The sequence below is a fragment of the Gigantopelta aegis genome, chromosome 6 (genome assembly GCF_016097555.1).
Source record: "Gigantopelta aegis isolate Gae_Host chromosome 6, Gae_host_genome, whole genome shotgun sequence".
NCBI lineage: Eukaryota > Metazoa > Mollusca > Gastropoda > Neomphalida > Peltospiridae > Gigantopelta > Gigantopelta aegis.
This window is the reverse complement of record NC_054704.1, coordinates 95681125-95701249: the sequence shown is the minus strand read 5'-3', so window position 1 is coordinate 95701249 and position 20125 is coordinate 95681125. Positions and strand designations below refer to the sequence as shown.

Sequence of the window (20125 nt, the reverse complement as noted above, 5' to 3'; positions counted from 1 at the left end):
CTCCACTTGTTAATTACTCTGGGGCGTAGGCTGGCGGGGTCGGACGACCCCCTCCCCCTTCCCCCTCCCCCCCCCCCCCCCGCTGAAGCAAATGGTCCGCTTTCAGTACTAAAACATACAGGTTTATACATATGGAGTTTTGGGTGGTGCAAAAACAAAATAGAAAAAGGTCCACTTGGCTCATATTCGAACTCCCCCCCCCCCCCCAGGTCCAAATCACGCTACGCCCCTGTTACTGGTAGTCCAGTAGAGCTAATTTTAATCAGATTGCTGTTATTTACGTTACTAAGGCTACTTATTACTTCATTGTAACATAAACATCATATAAAATTTAAACATGGTGCGAAATACATCGCTATATTACCCTTTGCATAATTTGATATTAATTAACATTTTGTAAATATGGGTACGTTTTAAATAACCAAAGTAAGATTACGTTTTGGTGGGTACATTTTGACCCAAAATGAGTACGTTTTGGTGTTGGTACTGTAGTATTGGTATAAAGTGCTCCTACTGGCAATAGCTAGTAGCTCCGTTTGTAAAGCACTGGACTGTCGTACTGAGGGTCCGTGGAGGTTGATTTTTATGTTACAGTACGTTTTCACTTGTATGGCACAAATCCAATGAGAAAAGAGGATTTTTCACCAGAATATGATCAGAACCCGCTGCGAGTTAATTTAACAGCCTGGGGACGAGTAATTGGGGGGGGGGGGGGGGGGGGAGTTGATTTTGGAACGAATTGTGAGAGGCCAAATATGTATAAAGCGTAGCAAACGTTCATTGTGTGTGTGGAGAAACAGTCGATGTTGTAGTTCGCACGAGTTATGTTCTGTGGCTGTTTCTTGTTTTTTTTTGTAAATTGTACTTTTTTGTGGTAGATACGAGTAACAGTTCAGAATGTGGTAAAAGCACGCATTTATAGGTAGGTGACATTTAGTTAGCAGCATTTATTACAAACAGGACACGGAATTAGCTATTTTTTTAACCGACCCATTATCTTATTATGGGGTTTTGATTTAGTTTTTTGTTTTTTTTTAACAGGGCAGGCCTGTGTCAGCCTGTTGTTGTTAAAGTGTTATTGCGTTAAATATTTTAGCACTGGTAGGCCATTGATTTGTCCGATACATGATCTGCTGTGAGATCATTAAAATAAACCTCGGTCCACGTCGCATTTGTGCGATATTTAACAAGTGAACTCGCTGTCGTTTTCCGAGTGTTTAACACAGTATTCCTCTGAAGTCCGTCCCATCCTTCTACATTTTTTTTTTTTTTTTTCTAAATAATTTCAGTTTGGTTTGACATAAGAATAGTAAAAACAAGTCTTCCTTATTCACTCTAATTATATTTTATATTTTATTAACTTTAATTAATTTTTAGTTTTATGGTTTTTGTTTTATTCATTATGGAACGAGAAATGACTTCACCGATCCTTTTTCACATACAAGATTGTTCCGAGTTTCATTTTCCTCCAATAATGCACCGCATGTTCTAAACCCAAGTCGTACAGTCGGTCGTTTTTCCTTTAATTCAAAGTGAAGATCGTTTCAAAGTAAGTATACTACTCAAAAGAATTTAAGGGTCAAAAATTTATAACCAAATAAGTTTCAGAGTGTATTAGATTGATGATGTAAACTACACCAAAAATTTAATTTATTGTTCCATATTTAAAACCCCCCACAAATAAACGTCACTGTATACAAGAAAGTCACATGACATGCTGTCAAAGTTGAAGGTTGTCAAACATGGATTTTACACAGAACATTTGTTTAATAGTGTGTGAATCCACCCCTGGCGCGAATACACTCGACACATCGTTGCCTCATGCTGTTGATCAGACCTCTGAAGAACTCTTGGGGAATGGCCTGCCACTCTGCCATAAGAAGTTGACCCAGATCATGAAGGTTGGCCGGAGGGGCATGGTTATCCCGAACTCTCCTGCCTAATTCGTCCCAGGCGTTCTCTATTGGGGCCAAGTCAGGCGAATATGCTGGCCAATCCATCCTGGCGATACCTTGTTGTCTGAGAAAGTCCGTTACCACCCTGGCGCGGTGGGGTCTGGCATTGTCATCCTGCAGAACTGCCCCGCCGCCAATCTGCTGAAGGCCTGGGAGAACCAATGGCCGGATAATCTCATTCAGATAGCGGATTCCATTCAGATTGCCATCCACCACATAGAGGGGGGGTCCTGTGATGGATAGAGATGCCGCCCCACACCATGATGCTGCCACCACCAAACCGGTGACGTTGTCTAACGTTAACGTCAGCGAAGCAATCCCCAGGACGTCTGTAGACACGAACCTGACCGTCGTTGAACTGGAGACTAAACCTGGACTCATCGTGGAGACAGCTTACCATTAATTTACAACTTTTATTCTTGTTTTGTTCTTTAGCTTTTCGTGCGAATTATTTTGCTACACTGTATATTCTAATACTTGTGATGTAGTAGAAAAGACGATAAATAACTCTTGAATTCTACGAGTCAAGTGGACCCGATATCGGTAATTTCAAGAAATAAACAAAAACGACTTTTAGTCCGTCCCATCCCTCTATGAAGATGGGTTTTTTTGTGAATAATTTCAGTTTAGTTTGACGTAAAAAAAAAGAAGTAAAAGTGTTTTGGAAATAACAAAACAATACTATTTTTTGCGTGCAGTTGTTAAAACAGTCTGCTCAGAAATAAATAACTTATAGCACATTCCATAGTATGAAAAAAGGTTTTCTCTGTGGGAAGGTATAGTAAAATTAATTTAATGTATTTTCTTTTCTTTTTTACAAAAAAAACCCTACATTTTTGTAGAATGGGACGGACTTGGCTATAGATACTTACTTGTCTGTACTTTATTGTTTTAATGTTCACGAACTGTAAAGAAAAATCTCACAAATGAACGAGATGCAAACGACAACAAATCGGATCTCGATGATTGCACGAACCGTGCATGAGAAAACAAACTGACTGGAGTTGAAAGCATAACGCAATTTGGGACATTGATGATATGCACCCCAAGGTCGTTTCGGTGTGGATGGCGTCGGCTTGTTGCCATTTGTTTTGTGTCGCAGAAAAATTGTTGGTACGGTATCTTTTTTTAAAAGCCATAACACATGGTATTCCCATATCTCGCTTAAGCCGACAAGCCAGTTCGGATGAATTGCAACTAAAGTGTCTGCTGTTGCAACGGTCTCCGGCATTTTCTTCCTGTCCATTATTTCCACGTTGTTTTAATCAAATTCACACACAGCTTTCTCACAGCAACATTACTAGGAAATGCGTGAAGACTAAATTTATCGTTTTTTATATTGCTACAGCCGCCACCAACACGCCATTTAACCATAATAAACACAAAAGAAGCAATGAACAATGGCGCTGACTATCGAAAGGAGTTCCCTTCATGACGTCACGGATCAAATCTTACGGAAATTCCCGAAACGAATTCAGCTGGTTCTGTTTTTCAGGGGAATATTTTTAAATGGAAAATATACCGGTATATATTTTTTTTACATTTTTTTTTATAATTTTCTAATCATATTAAATAATATCTTGATTGATATAGCTCAATACATCATACATCTGGAACAGCACTTTAAGTTAGACTGGTCGCAAGTTGTCACTGTTGCAATATATCGCATTTGTTAACGTCTATTCCTGTGCTGCGCATCAAGTGTATAAAATCAGCCTAAAACATTTGTTAGAATAATACGTCTGCGTTCGCGTGAAATATTGTGCCCTGCAATAGCGACCCGTTTACCTTTTATTCCTACTGGTGGATTAATTAGAAGCGAGTCATACCCTTAACAATAAGGTGTAGTTATACTAATTACACTACTTTAAGTAATTAGGGCTTCCTGGTCGACCCACCATGCGATTAGCTTCAGATTATGTAGTAGCTCTACTAGCTGTCAAAACAACTACTGACTTCTTTTATCATGAAAGATGAAGCCCAAACAAATTGTGGTTTTCATGTGATGTGGACTTTTGCCTGACGCATTAATAAAAATACGCATTTTTGTTCACTCATGTACGGACGCAATATTATCATGACGCATTAATTTCATGATTTACAGTATATATATTTCTTACTAAATGGCCATTTTATGTTTTATATTAATTTATATATCACTGTGTGCTTTGTTAAACAAATTAAACACATTTTGATTTTAACTTGAAGCTCTGACAAGGATTTGGGTCATCTCAACTTTAATTCTGGCCATCTTCCCATAAACCCATAAAACCACTATAGAGAAAGAGAGTTGCAAATCGTGTGGCCGTTTGTTTAAGTGGGTGGCATAGTCTGTTCCAAGATTTAAAACCTGCGCTCTTGTGTAGCCATAGCCAACAGACGCCATCAACTTCAAATGTTCTGCCAGTTTGTTTTCTTCTTCCAAGGAAAACATTGGACTAGGTCCGCACCTTGCCGTGTCTGGGGAAATAATCCCACATATTCTGTCTCTGAGTGTTTCTTCAGGAACGGAATACAGCCTAGCAGCCTTATATACCGAAGTTCCCTTTTCAGTGACATCTGCATATGCATTTTTAAGTTGAGTATGACTATATGATCGATAGCGCTTTTTGTGACATGACGGAGGGCAGTGGAAAACACTCGCTTGATGCACGGTCGGTCTAGGATCGATCCCTGTCGGTGGGCCTATTGGGCTATTTCTCGCTCTAGCCAGTGCACCACGACTGGTATATCAAAGGTCGTGGTATATGCTATCCTGTCTGTGGAATGGTGCATATAAAAAATCCCTTGCTACTAATGGAAAAACGTAGCAGGTTTCATCTCTATGACTGTCAAAATGACCATATGTTTGACATCCAATAGCCGATGATTAATAAATCAGTGTGCTCTAGTGGTGTCGTTAAACAAAAACAAACTTTTTTTTATGACATGACATGAAATCCTACAAAAAACAAGGAATCAGATATAAGAGCAAGCGATTCCATAGTTTTAATAATTGGCGAATGCCAGTCACAAATGTCATGTGATTACAATTTACAATAACAATTATGATGCATAAATTTTCATGTTACAGGCCTTGTACAAACTTTATTTTGCTCAATGGTATAAAATGCATTTGGGTAAGAACATTGTATTTTACTTGTTTGATAATGTAGTTTAATTATACTTACATTAATTGATGCAGTCTTGAACATTTTGTTCTCTGGTTTGATAGGTGGCACAGTATACATGAACTGTCGTGTTTTTTGGAAATACCCCAAATTGATGAGTACCACGAAATGGCAAGACGGGATGGTACTTATGGAATGACAATAATGTTATATTTTTTAATTACGGTACATGAAATGAAATATATTCTAATCATTTAATAAATGGTAAAGCGCTTGCTTGAGGCGCGGTCAGTCAGGTATCGATCCCCATCGGCGGGCCCATTGGGCTATTTCTCGTTCCAGCCAGTGCACCACGACTGGTATATCAAAGGCCGTGGTATGTACTACCCTGTCTGTGGGATGGTGCATATCAGTGTTTCTGCCAGAAATAAATTTTTGGGTATGGCGCTATGGAATTGAATGCAACTACAGTCAACGGGGTATGGGGGTCCTCTCCCACAAAGAAAATGGGTTACATAGGGTTAGGGTTAAAAAAATCATACAATAATGATAAAACTAAAAGTCATTAATTTTGTCAAAATGTTAACTTAAAAAAATACCCATACCATACCCATTTTTCCCTCTGGCAGAAACCCTGCATATAAAAGAACCCTTGCTGCTAATCGAAAAGAGTAGCCCATGAAGTGGCGACAGCGGGTTTTCTCTCTCAATATCTGTGTGGTCCTTAACCATATGTTTGACGCCATATAACTGTAAATAAAATATGTTGAGTGCGTTGTTAAATAAAACATTTCTTTCTTTTAATTTTTAAAATCACTACATGGTAAAAAAAACCCCAAAAAATATACATTTTTGAAATATACACAGTGTACAAACACAAAAAAAGATGTTCTTGGGTGCACGAATGATTGTGCACCTCTGATGTGAAGGGGTGGTTGGGGATGAAATGACTATATTCATTGGGGTGAATTGGTTTGGGGGTGAAATGTCTGGTACCTGATATTTCTGACACATATAAACCTGGTTTAAAATATGGCTTTCACCCCACCCCCCGCACCAACTAAACTCTGTCCCTCCACTACAGATTGTGCGCCCTCCCCGCCCCCAACTTCAAATATCATTCCTGCGGGCCTGATTCTAATGTTTTATAGTACCGTAGCTCAAATTTCATATGTATCATTTAATTTTATTCCAAATACCGAACAAATTTTTAAATAACTGGGGGAACAGAAATCCCGACAAGAATCCTGAATGTATTTATTTGTATAATGCTTTATAAATATTTAAATCATGTTAAATACGATAACTATCTGCATACATACAAGCACGCACACATTAATATTATTTCAGCCCATATTTGATATTTATTGTGTATGGACCCGAACCAATGGTTTCTTGGGCGTTAACAACAAAATATTTTTTATTTCGTGACAAGCAATAATTAACAAATGTCTCCAATAAGTCTTTGTTGGATGTCGACGGAATTTTCGAGTTCCCTACTGATAGAATAATTAATCATGGAGGTATTCAATTTCATATTGTGTGGCCTCCCATTGTCTATGCCCCCCAACTTGTACATGGCTATTTTTGCGAGATCTGGCGTGAGTTGACAGTTGGTGTCCACAAGTTGCTCCGCGACACGGACATGTGCAGTGGAATGTGAAAGAGGTCTATTTATTTAACGCAGTGCAAATTGTTTTGGTCTGAACTGAACTGAGCATGCACGAGTTACGCATTTTAACATCAGTTAATGCAGTCTTCCGTCTTTGGAATGAAATAACTGGGAAGTTGACCATTCTCAGCAAAACAATAATTATGTATCGATCGACAATTGTCGCAGGTTTTCGTAAAACAGTACACGTGTCACCAAAGTTAAACTTTAAGCAAGGTTTTCCGATGGAACTTGCCGATATTGTGCATATTAATTTTCACGGTGTTACAAAAATGTCACTTTTACCCATTTTAACACATAACTGCTTGTAAAGTTGGGTGGTATACCATATATACCGGTCTGTAACAGCATCATGTCAGTACCTATTTACCATACCGAGCAAATCTCAAAATACTGAAATTTCGGTTTTGAATTTTTTTTTACGACATTTAGTAAAGCACAAACAATATACATGTATCTGACGAACACAAAGGAGTAGGTATGATAAGGGTCATTTTTGGCCCCCAAATAAATGTCAGAATGTCACATATTTTTATAGATATATGACTCCTAGTCAATAATATGCCATTTTTAGATGTCAGCTGCTATGGGAAGGGAAATAAATGAGGTCTTAAACGGGAAATCCGTATTCTTGAAACAAAACACAAAACAAGCTAAAAATGTTAACAAAATGTATTCTTTTTATAAATTAAGAAAGATAAATTGGTTTAAACATCACAATCAACAAAGTACAATATATTCAAGGTTCAAGAATACAATAGTTAATAGATGTCAATAATGTGAGGCCCAAATGGGGATGTACAATTGAAGAAAATATATCTGCGTTATTTTCCTCCAAAAGGGAAATAATAATTATAAATACAGAACAACTACACAAACACTGAATTGTAAATTTTAATGTACATTACAATTAGGTTTCATCTCATCTCCACCCTGAACCCAAATGTGAAGGTTAATCTTTTATTGTAAAGTTGGCCTATGTTGTCATATTGATTTACTATTTTGAAACCTTTTTGTATTTATAACCAAACAACTGAAAAATAAAATAACAATTTTTTAAAGTTTGAAAGTTAATATATAAGCATATAGTATATTTATACACTTGTGGGGGTGGGGGTGGGTTGAATTTAGTTTAGTCGGTTGAGTGCTCGCTTGAAGTGCTTGAGCCGCAGGATTGAACCACATCGGTTTATTTTATTAGGAAAAATTTAGCAGATTTCCTCTGATGACCATGTGTCAGAATTATGATGATTAATTAACCAATGTGCTTTAAAATATTTGTTAAAATCATTTCAAAAGTAATAAGTTTAGTCAGTTATATTTGCATTAAAGAAAACCATACAATGCCTTCACTTTTGCATAATGTAACAGGCTAACCCATCAAATCAACTCATGTTTAAAACAAGTCTAAATGTCTAGTAACAATGTTAATTTTAGTCCTGTATTACCCAGTCATATTGTTTAATTAATCCACAAGAATATGTTATCACAGGTGCAGTATGAATAGATTTATAGCTTTTACTACCCAAGTTTGTGTTATGTGAATTAAACATAGTTTCATACAGCAGAATATCTCTGGATGCTATAAACATGCATTTATTTTATAGTGCACTTTCATGGGGCTGATAATAACATTGTTAACTTCAATATAAATGGAATACTACACAATAGGAAACCCGTTCATTTCATTTCCTCAGATTAGAAACTGTATTACATATGTTAAGGTTCAGTGTACACCAATATATGGTATAATTATTCTTCTTGACACCTGTCAGTCTCTGGTGAGGTGTCATTTGCTGGCAAGTCATGTGCATCCAAAAGGGAATACTTGGTTTCTGTGATATTTTTGTCTTGATTTCTCCATAGTCCTAAATACCACAATACACTAGCTACGTGTGCGCAGCAACCTACAACCCGAGCACCTACTTTACAGGTACAGTACCATCCTATAACAGGTTTACGGAGAGTGTCCGTCCCCATACTCAATCCACAGCGTATGTGCAGCACTACTTGTATGACGAGACTGGATTTTCACTTTGATTAATGTTGGGCTTTCCTTACACACCATCACAGCATACTCTCCATTGTCATCAACGTGTTCTCTGGAGTATGATGAGGCTTGTTTCAGCTGGTATACTCCAATGGTGATATCTCTTAGCTGATCCATGTTCAACTTAGGGAAGTTTTGCAGCTCCACAGTTGCATCATCTAGATTTTTAAATAAAGATTTCTTCTTCAGCAAATCGTTATCCTCCAAGTACTTCTGAAGATGGTTGCCTTCCTCTGCCTTTTCGAGCATGTAGCTTGCTATATTTTCTGATTGACTGTCAGATGACACTAGAGGTTTTCCGTATTTGTTACAGATTGCCCCAATAACTTGCAAAAATTCACCAGTGTAAGGGATCATTGTATTAGGTACAACTTTATCTAAATATTTAAAATGCTTGAGTCTGACATTTACACTTTCTACTACCCATCTAGCTTTTGTTATCAGTCTGCTTGAGTTAGCTTCAGCAGTGGTGTGTTGTTTTTGGCCTTTTGGTAAATAGGATGGCATTTTCACATCAAGTCCTTGTTCTAGATTAAGAAACACCACAGCATCCCGGAATCCTCTGTCTACAATACAAACATTGTTCTCTTGGATCCACTCATTTATATTTTCTAAATTGTGTGTGAAGGCATGTTTTGTTATGGAGGCATCATTATTTTTGCCATCAGCATAATACGGTCCTAAGATGCTCAAAATGTAACCATCTGTTCCGATAATAACCATAGGTTTCACCAACGGTCTGTGTTTGTGCATAGAAAAAGAACATCTTTGGAAATTGTAATGTCCACTCTTTTGAATGTACACATATGTTCCATCCAGCACTATCACAGCCTGATCGGATGAAGAGGAAAATAATGTTCTAGCAATTGGAGTTGTATGTAATCGGCAAGAGTTGTCATGTGTGACGTGTTTAAACCCAATGTTTTCAGGTACAAAGTTTGTCATCATGGCCGACAATGTGGAATGTATTATTCTTTGCACCTGGTGTCTTTTCAAACTAAAGAGAACAGCTAGGATTTTATTGGGAAGACCAGTTTTTAGCTGTGTTAGGAATACACCTAGGCATGTAGGCAATGACCGAACAGCTGTTGCCCGAAGTGGCTGTAGATAACTTGTTAAATCTACAAACTGCTCTTTGGTTAAACCGGTTAAACAGCAGCAGTCATCATCCGTCATCATTGATGGAATGTTAAAGTTGATGTGACTTTGTTTTTTGATCATATGACGTATATTTTCCAGCAATGAAACAATGTCCGTCCTAGAAAAAATATCACACTGTTTTGTCACAGAAATGATTGACAGTGCTGATTTAGAAAAATAAGTTTTTTCAATATGTTTAAGACAGCATCTGTTTCTGGAGTCGATGAATACACCCTTTTCTATGAAAGCTTGTGTTCTAGCATGGTCAGGAATATTTACCAAGTGGTTTCGCTGATTTCCGGTCTTCTTACATACAATGCAGTATTTGTGGCTTCTTGGGGTTGATGGAATTTTAAGCTGTATGGTCTTTGGGCTCAGAAGATTTGCTTGTGGTAATTCTTCATCAACATGCCGTACTGTTGTAGAAGATTGTCGTCGGTACTTGGCATAACAAGCATTGCAGATGATCTCGTTGTTGTCCACTTCTCTTAAGAAGCATTTTCCGAGGTAGTTCTTGAGGCCACTGTTCACAACGTGTCTTCTTGCTGCTTGTTTACACCTCTTCAAACAGAGGCAGCAAATAATCTGCTTTGGCATATTGTGTCCTGGAAGAGAAAACATTACATAACTACAAGCATTTCAAGTATGAATTGATATACATTTGTATTATAATTATTATTAGTATTACAGTACATGCATAATGATTTACCCAGTACTAAATTATCAAAAATAACAAATCATGTTTACAAAATATGGACCACCTGAAACTTCAAGGGACTATCTGAAATGAAAGCCTGGTAGTCATGTTAACACCCTGAAAAAATGGTGAAGATCTAACATAACGCGTGTAGTTAGGATGCGGCAATGGAAATCAATGATTTCTAAAATAATCGCTCGCGGCTAGTTTGGATACAGCTTTACATAAGAAGGTGTTGTAAAATAACACCGATGAAACTACTAGTTAATTTATGCCCATAAGATATATTGCATATCAAATGCCTATAAACCATACATAATTTACATCTAATGCTTATACAAGTCACACAATCACAATGGCATACCTAGTGTGCATGGCAACCCACAACTACTGGTGTGACAACTTAATGTCATATCGGAATAATATATTGAAAACCTCTACACCCAGTATAGGTAAATGAAAAAGTCTTGGATATGATACACGTAACTGTAATTGAGTTTACATGGCCAGGCAGAGCAGTCGATAACACTAATCAAAACATAAATCATATTACGGTACATGCAGATACATACATGTATACATGTATGTACATATAAAATTTGTAGTTATTTAGGTGGGTTTTTTTTATTATATAAAAGTTTGTTTTTGGTTTATGTCCTAAATTATATTTTATCAATTAAAACATGCAGCACTTTTAGCCATTAATCTGTTATGAACAATAAGTATTAACTAGAACTCAATATATTTACCCATAAAACCAAACTTTTTACTTGGTCCCATTGGGTGTGTGTGTGTATTTAGTCAGTTGAGTACTCGCCTGAGGTGCTTGTATTGCAGGATCAACTGGTCAAAGGTTGTGGTATGTGCTTTCCTGTCTGTTGAAAGTGCATATAAAACTTAAAAGATATCCTGCTACTAATGGAAAAATATAGCAGGTTTCCTCCGATGGATGACTACGAGTCATAATTACCAAACGTTTGACATCCATTAGCTGATGATTAAGTAATCAGTGGACTCTAGTGGTGTCGTTAAACAGAACAAACTTTGGTCCCATGGGTTTCACAATAATATATACAAGACATGGGTTTCATTCATGTATATACAAGACTTAGTGTAAATTATTCATGTATGTATGTCACATTCTCACTTGGCTACAGACATTGTTATCACTCCACCTTTACAGCTGGGATTATGAAATCTACAAGGGTTATAATATGAATGTCTTTAGCTACATACACAAATTTCTTCTCTAAAGTGCATTAATGCATGAACAATGTTATACATGTACAGGTACCAGTATTTCGGGTGTATGTAGGCCTATATGTATATATACTTTATTGTACACAGAGATATGTTCACAAGTACTACAGTCTATGTATAGAGTACCGGGGTAGGTACATTTCCTGTTTTAATGTGTACATAAATTCAAGCCATATCTTGAACTTGTTGGGGCAGCTAGGCCTCACCCACTAATTAAGATACATTGTCCAGCTGTATTATACAGTTACATGTTTGTTACATTGTAGCACACAGGGCTACATTGTACATGATATAGATCCAATTTCTGGCTGCATGCATGTATGTACTTAGTGGTTAGGGTCTTTAAAATCAGTGTTCTAATAGAACTTCTATTCCTTTGTGTACCTACAGGTATAATTAACAAGTACAGCAATGTGAACAGCTTTATCAACAAGTTTATTACGAAGTGATGCTGCTATGTCTGTGTACTATTGGATTGGCCGAGCCAGCGCTGATGAGAAGATCTATAATTAATTGTCTGGAAGCAGAGTTTACAATTGTTGAAGCTCATGCAATGAGGATTGTTTGTTGGCGAGCAACCCATTAGAAAACAAACATATGTCAGCTGAACTGTCTGGCTTCATGGGCTTTCTGCAGTGATATGAACATTTGGCCTTACTTGTTCATGTAAGTAAGCTTGGGTTTTTTCAAATGTATTTTTTAATTACTATTAATGAGAAGGGTGGTTCCAGAATCACATGGTGGGGGTGGGGATGGGTGATAGTATAATAATGCTCTTATACTTTTGTAAATTATTTTATGTAAAGTTTGTTTTATTTAATAACACCACTAGAGCTCATTGATTTATTAATCATCGGCTATTGGGAAGGAAGGAAGGAAATGTTTTATTTAACGACGCACTCAACACATTTTATTTACGGTTATATGGCGTCAGACATATGGTTACGGACCACACAGATATAAAGAAAGGAAACCCGCTGTCGCCACTTCATGGGCTATTTGTTTTGATTAGCAGCAAGGGGTCTTTTATATGCACCATCCCACAGACAGGATAGTACATACCACGGCCTTTGTTACACCAATTGTGGAACACTGGCTGGAACGAGAAATAGCACAATGGGCCCACCGACAGGGATCGATCCTAAACCTACCGCACATCAAGAGAGCACTTTACCACTGGGCTACGTCCTGCCCCTGGCTATTGGGTGTCGAACATTTGGTAATTTTGACATTGTCTCAGAGAGGAAACCCGCTACATTTGTTCATGTATATGTTGTAGTTGTGTACATGTATACATGTATTTTAGTTACAAATGGGTTGCTGGTTAATTATTCTGGAATTGATCTCAGGTCAGGTTATTGTAACAATCTCTGTGGACATTTCTACACTGATATGAACAGTTATTTTAGACTATTTTTCAAATATTAAAGGGTTGTAGCAGAATTGATCATAGGTGTGTGGATGGATTTGTAATTTTCTTCCTGTGTAATAAGCTACATATGTCTGTATTAATTTGTAAAATCATACCATAGGGTGGATCTTGAAATATGGCTTTCTGTAATTTTTGCAAATGGAGCATATGTTTTTGGATGTTGACCCCTCTATGTAGAGTAATCTTTGACCTCTCCATATAGCTTACATTGTCAATATTGCATATATGTAACTATAAAATTAAGGGTTTAGAATTTAAAATTAATTTATCCTTTGACATCTAGAAGACATTACTGGTATTTATATTAATTTCAAGATCTCATTAAAACTTATGAACTAATTTTCTTTGAAAGGTGTGAGCAGTATGGAGGGTTGGGTGCCCAATCCACGAGCCACGCCATTTATCCCCAAGAGGAGATATGGCATGAAGATAAACGGGTCAACATTTTTCACCAAGAGAAGATGCATTTCAAAGTTTCTCCAGGTACGCAGCACTTTACATGCCTGGACCCCATTCCACGAAGTGGTCTTAGCGCTAACATCACCTGAAATACATTTACACATATGGTGATCTTAGCGCTAAAATCACCTGAAATGCATTTACACTTTCGTAAATTGTAGCGCTAAAATCACCGTATATGCATTTGCACTTACGTCAATCTTAGCGCTAAAATCACCTGAAATGCATTTACACTTACGTCAGTCTTAACACTAAAATCACCTGAAATGCATTTACACTTACAGAAATTTTAGCGCTAAAATCACCTGTAATGTATTTACACTTACGCCTATCTTAGCACTAAAATCACATGAAATTCATTTACACTTAAGGCGATCTTAGTGCTGAAATGCATTTACACTTATATCGATCTTAGCGCTAAAATCACCTTTAATGCATTTACACTTACGGCATAAATATTTTATGAATACAAACTACAAGTTGAAGTTGTAGGGATAATGCAAACTCCAGAATTACAAATATTTTGAATGTTCTGTCAAAGTGACATATTTGAAAGGCCTATTAAGTTTATCTGTGGGTGTCATAATATGTACATGTGTGTGCTTGAAATAACTTGAGCTATCTGTACATACAAGTACACTAGTGAAGCCTGTGTTAAACACTGTATTGGGGTCAGTTTCAAGGCTGGCATGAACTACCATTAGCCAAATTTGACCATTTAAAATTTTAAAAACAATTGTGAATTTTATTTTAATTTGGTGAAATATTATTTCATGTAATGATTTATATTTTGTTGGGAAATAACTGATGGTTTCTGCAATTTTTCAAGTACAATATATCTAAAGCTACTACCCCGGATTGGGCCCCTGGCCTCCAGAGACCGAACACTGGGTGGACATGCTCGAAACCTTCGTGGTATATGAGCATGTTAAAGTTTTTCAGATTGGATCGGATCCAAATGCTAGTCATGAATTTTCCATGTGCGAGGTTTTTGATAAGTTGGTGCAGTTAACTAAATGCTGCTATTGAAGTTTTTACCATGGAATGTAGTTTTTAAAGGGACATTCCTGAGTTTGCTGCATTTTTAAAGATGTTATTCATTAACAGAGACTTTCTAACAATTGTAATTACATGTCAAATATATTTTTCTACATAAAATATCAGTGGCTGTATATTAAACGTGTTTGTAATCGTTCTAATATTTGTAGTAGGTTAAATTTAATTTTATTTCCAAAAATATTTTTTCTAGAATTGATCAAATGGGGAGGGGTCTATAGGTTTTGTCTCCCGTCTGTCTGTCTCATGTGTCTCCCGTCTGTCTGGCTCACGTAGTTTTTCAGACTTTTTTTCACTATGCCTTAATATTGAGCTGAAATTATGTGTATAAATAGACTTATCATGTACAGTTACAGATCAGGCTTTACTTTCATGACGGTTTACCGAATTTAGACTTATGGCTCTTGAAGTTAGGAGATAAAAAATGTTGTTCGGGCTGGTATATGACATGTGTTAGTTTAACAATTATCTGAAAATTAATGCTCATTTTAGTTTCACCTTGAAGTCAAAAGGTGAGAAATACATGTATCATAGACATTACGTTCCTGTCGGTTGTGGTGATCACTGGTGGAGGTAACTTTTACATTTAGACCGGTTTCTTATAAACTGAATGCTAGATCAGTGAAACCTTGTTTATAGACTTTGCATTTCGTATGTTCGTTTGATTTTAATTTTAATTTAAAATACTTAGCATTTAGTTCAATTAATCTTACGTTTTTATGTTTAGCTACCTTTCTGACATGCCCAAAACCTTGCTACCATTCTAGGTAATTCTCCTTAGGATGTGAATTAAATTATTAAAAACAAAAATTACTGTAAAAGGATTAAATAGCAATGGTCAGTATGGTGATATAATAAATGGCTTCTCAGCTCCTTAAAATGAAAGTTCAATTTCAGGGAGGTTTAGTGTTGGTTCTCCTGGTGACAGTAGTCATCAACATCACTTTTATCCTGGACACCAACAAGAAACTGAAGAGGACGTCCCAGCCAAGAGAGACAGGTAAGCATATTTACTTCTATCTCCATACAGTAACCCAGCCAAGAGAGACAGGTAAGCATATTTACTTCTATCTCCATACAGTAACCCAGCCAAGAGAGACAGGTAAGCATATTTACTTGTATCCTCCATACAGCTAATTATAGGATATTAAGCGAGCTTCCAATCGTATCATGTTTATGTCCGAGCTTTAGCAAGTGACAATGATAAACATAATACGAAATGGTAGCGAGTTTAATATCCTATTTATTACCCATAATCGATCTTAAAACTACATTCCCTGGAATATTATTATTATTTAAGCATATAGAACAGAAAATCCAATTACGTTTGGTGCATATATGACGCCGCACTCCGCATTGGTTTCACTACGCTGGCTTATTTAGGTCAAAAACAAAGCCATGAATTTGAAAGTGGAACACTTTTGACGGGCTCGTACCGATCTCGGTTTTCATTGGCTTATCACAAGTATAGAATTCCCCAACGAGATCACGTGAGATTTCGCAATTTTTTATCAAATTTAACTATCTTGATTGAGGGGTCGTCTCATATCTCCAAAACATATTTATATCCATAGAGGTATTGTACAACGCCTTTCCAGGGGTCAGTGAGTGGGGGATTTGCCTTGAAATTTTGACAGTGGCCAGCTGTTGGCATACGCGTTACATGTAAGGGGTGTTACTAATTACGTAATGCTCTAGGGGTAGAGGAAGAGGGTACTGTGTTCGATTTACGTAACATTTGTCAAGACTATATGTTATTTTTATTCATTACTTAGACCTAAAAAGGTGTTTTTTGGAAATGCATGGTCAGTCTAGGATCGATCCCCATTGGCGGGTATACAAAAAGACCATGGTATGTGATATCCTCAGGGCTCGACAGTAAGGATTGTCCGACCGGACAGGTGCTTCAAAATCCGATGATATCGCTAATTTTTCGCATTTATTCAGCGTGAATACGATCTTGTTGATTCTGTCCCAATGTCGGAAGTTGATATTTCGGTAACATCCAATACGCATGCGTTAAAATGCCATAACGCAACAGATCAATCGCGATACTTCTTATGGCAAGCCATGGCTTTATGTAGCGCGCTGTCATTGGTCAGTTGCTGTCATCTGCAGCACGTCGTCTGCTGGACAGGAAAAGGGCCAGGGGCGGCATATATTTACGTAAGTATTTTCTCACAAAACAACCCTTCTCAACAAAGAAAACCCATGCAGTGATTTCAGTAGAATTCGGAAGTAATTGGCAGAGTAGCAAACGTAAACGGCAAAAGATCTACATATATCATACTTCCATCTGTATAAATAGATTGAAAGTAGATGGCAAAATAATTTAATTAGGGTAACATAGACAGACAATTTCGCACCATAGATTATAAGTTGTCAATGCTGGCACCAATTGAAAACAATAACATGTGACATCCAGTAAAAAAAACCCCATCAATTAGGCTATCTGCCAAATAATTTAATTTTTATTACTTTCCGACGAAGCATAAACTTGTGTTTTGCATGATAATTAATATAACCACATCATGAAAACATGTTTAGAAGTCTATGGTGTGAACTTGTTATGATCTTTGGAATAATATGGAGCTGAAGTTATTGTTGGTACAATATTGATGTTCTGTCTGATGAATTGTATGTAGTTATTTCTCTTATTTGACAACCTATATTTTTCTGATTTTAGGCTTATTTTTAGTATAAAGGCATACAATCATGTGTTTATTTACATATTTCATGGTCAATATTTTGCATGTATAATCCATATTTGGTCAGTTTCGGCAATCAATGTATGCCATTGTGTGTGTTTAAACTGCTTCAGTGGTGCATGCAATTTAATATGCATTAACACATCAAATATAATATATTCGCGCCATCACAACCTACGCCGACAACTTTTGACCTCCATTTATCAATGCCGAGAGTCCTAATGTTCATCTTATTGAACATAATATGCATCAGTTGATTGTTGTCATTTGATTGTGTGATTTTTGTTGTTGTTTTTTTACTGAGATTTGTAACTCACTGACTACATTGAAGATTTTATTGTTACGTTCACAATCTTATTTTGTGATGCAATAAAGATTCTTCTAGTCGACTCCTGGATACTGATTTCTAACTCATGTCATGTGATGAATGCGGGAAAACAAAAAAAAACATAAAATATACAAGGACATGTGGTATATCTCATGGGACAGGTAGTTTTATTTTTTGCATGTCCTACAGGACAGGTGCCTTAAAAAGTTAATGTAGAGCCCTGAATCCTGTCTGTGGGATGGTACATATAAACGATCCCTTGCTAAAAAAAAATGTAGCTGGTTTTCAAGGCGTGTGTGCAGGGATTTCAGCGGGATTGGGTTTATAGACTCTGTTAAGTGAAGTTTATATTGGGCCATGCTCCCCCAGAAAATACATTTCAAATTTTTTAAGCTTGGGCAAGTAACTGTTTCGACCTCCAATACCCTCCCCCTGCACATGCACCCGATTCCTCTCTAAGATTATATGTCAAAATTACCAAATGTTAGACATCAACAGCAGATGGAAGGAAGGATAGGATATGTTTTATTTAACAACACACTCAACACATTTTATTTACAGTTGTATGGGGTCAAAGTTAAACACCCCCCCCCCCCCCCAACTTTACCCTTTCCAAACGAAATAATATTTATTTGAATTTGTCGATTTTAACATGTAAAATTAAGTTCATTGTCTACTTTAGTATATTTTATTTTTAAAATATATACATGATTAATGTGTTACTAGTATACAAACTAAACTTTGAAAGTGCTACTAACACTTTATAAAATATCAATTCTGAAATAGGAAGGTACTACTGTCGATAATACATTGTCAAGATCAAACCGGTTTTAACTACAGTGCAAGATTTGTCTTTTAATTTTTTAAGATGAACCCTACAATTTGAAATTGGCAAACGCACGTGTTAACTGACACTGACAATAAGCTGTCGTTTGTGCTTTGCCGAGTTATGGTGGCACAAGCGACGAATCAAGCATATACGTTTGACGATATCCGTTCATAACGAACACACACGACTTTTTTAAAAGTGCATTTGAGCTTGTATTTCACATTTGTACATGATGTTATAATATGGTAACGAGATAATGTAACTTTAATTTATATCACTCTACTCGTTTAGTTGACATTCCTGTACGGTTGTAGTGCGCCAGTCGATGACATCATCGTGTGACGATGGAGTGTTACATCCCACTTGGCGTTCTAGTGGAACGTATCACTTGTACGGTTGTAGTGCGCCAGTCGATGACATCATCGTGTGACGATGGAGTGTTACATCCCACTTGGCGTTCTAGTGGAACGTATCACTTGTACGGTTGTAGTGCGCCAGTCGATGACATCATCGTGTGACGATGGAGTGTTACATCCCACTTGGCGTTCTAGTGGAACGTATCACTTGTACGGTTGTAGTGCGCCAGTCGATGACATCATCGTGTGACGATGGAGTGTTACATCCCACTTGGCGTTCTAGTGGAACGTATCACTTGTACGGTTGTAGTGCGCCAGTCGATGACATCATCGTGTGACGATGGAGTGTTACATCCCACTTGGCGTTCTAGTGGAACGTATCACTTGTACGGTTGTAGTGCGCCAGTCGATGACATCATCGTGTGACGATGGAGTGTTACATCCCACTTGGCGTTCTAGTGGAACGTATCACTTTGATATTTTTAACCATATGGGTACTAATGTAGGTTTCCAAACCTTTTTGTACATGTGGAAATCTCTTATCTCACTTAAATCAAAAGTAAGAAATGAAAAACCTTTCTTCTTTGCTGTTCTTGCCAAGTGGTTGAAAACGTTTGACATTATACAATGGAAATGATGAGTATAACATGGTTATTAACCTAACAAAGCTACAGTAGCAGAAGTTGGACTTTACCCTAATTATAGAAGGCACATTTCTATTCGAGGCAGGTCTCTTCTTCTTTTTTCGTCCGAGACGCTCTGAGTGAGACCTGGCCTCTACTAAAAGATTTACGGTTTGCGGTATGATTCAAGGTAGCATAATATTTGAGAAAATGGGAGTTTGAAAGAGTTTTTATTACCCATACGGTTAAAAATATATTGGTACATATCAGTTATACGTCACATGATGACATCATTGATTGGCGCACTACAACCTTACAGGAACTTAACCAAATGAGTTGAGTGATATAAATTAATATCCTATAATTAGAATATGACCTTACATATTAAAAAAAAATAATAATAAAAAATAAAAATCACGGAAACACTATCTTTCATTGTTCATTAAGGTC

At 36.9% G+C, this 20125-nt stretch overlaps 2 protein-coding genes across 2 annotated transcripts in view; one reads left to right on the top strand and one right to left on the bottom strand.

The window, feature by feature from the left end:
* The first annotated feature begins 801 nt into the window (after positions 1-801).
* The window catches only part of LOC121374924 (protein O-linked-mannose beta-1,2-N-acetylglucosaminyltransferase 1-like), a 54594-nt gene continuing 35270 nt past the window's right edge, over positions 802-20125 (top strand). The window contains exons 1-4 of the mRNA XM_041502065.1: positions 802-922; positions 12275-12550; positions 13669-13799; positions 15729-15831. Coding sequence (XP_041357999.1) covers positions 13680-13799; positions 15729-15831 — 223 coding nt within the window. The 5' untranslated portion in view covers positions 802-922; positions 12275-12550; positions 13669-13679. The remainder of the gene's footprint in view (positions 923-12274; positions 12551-13668; positions 13800-15728; positions 15832-20125) is intronic.
* LOC121374814 lies at positions 8695-10524 on the bottom strand. The gene has a single exon (XM_041501926.1). It carries the CDS (start codon positions 10522-10524, stop codon positions 8695-8697), a length of 1830 nt encoding a protein of 609 aa, XP_041357860.1.

Bases quoted from the DNA above. Each gene is read 5' to 3' on its own strand.
- LOC121374814 (XM_041501926.1), bottom strand. From the start codon at position 10,524: ATGCCAAAGCAGATTATTTGCTGCCTCTGTTTGAAGAGGTGTAAACAA.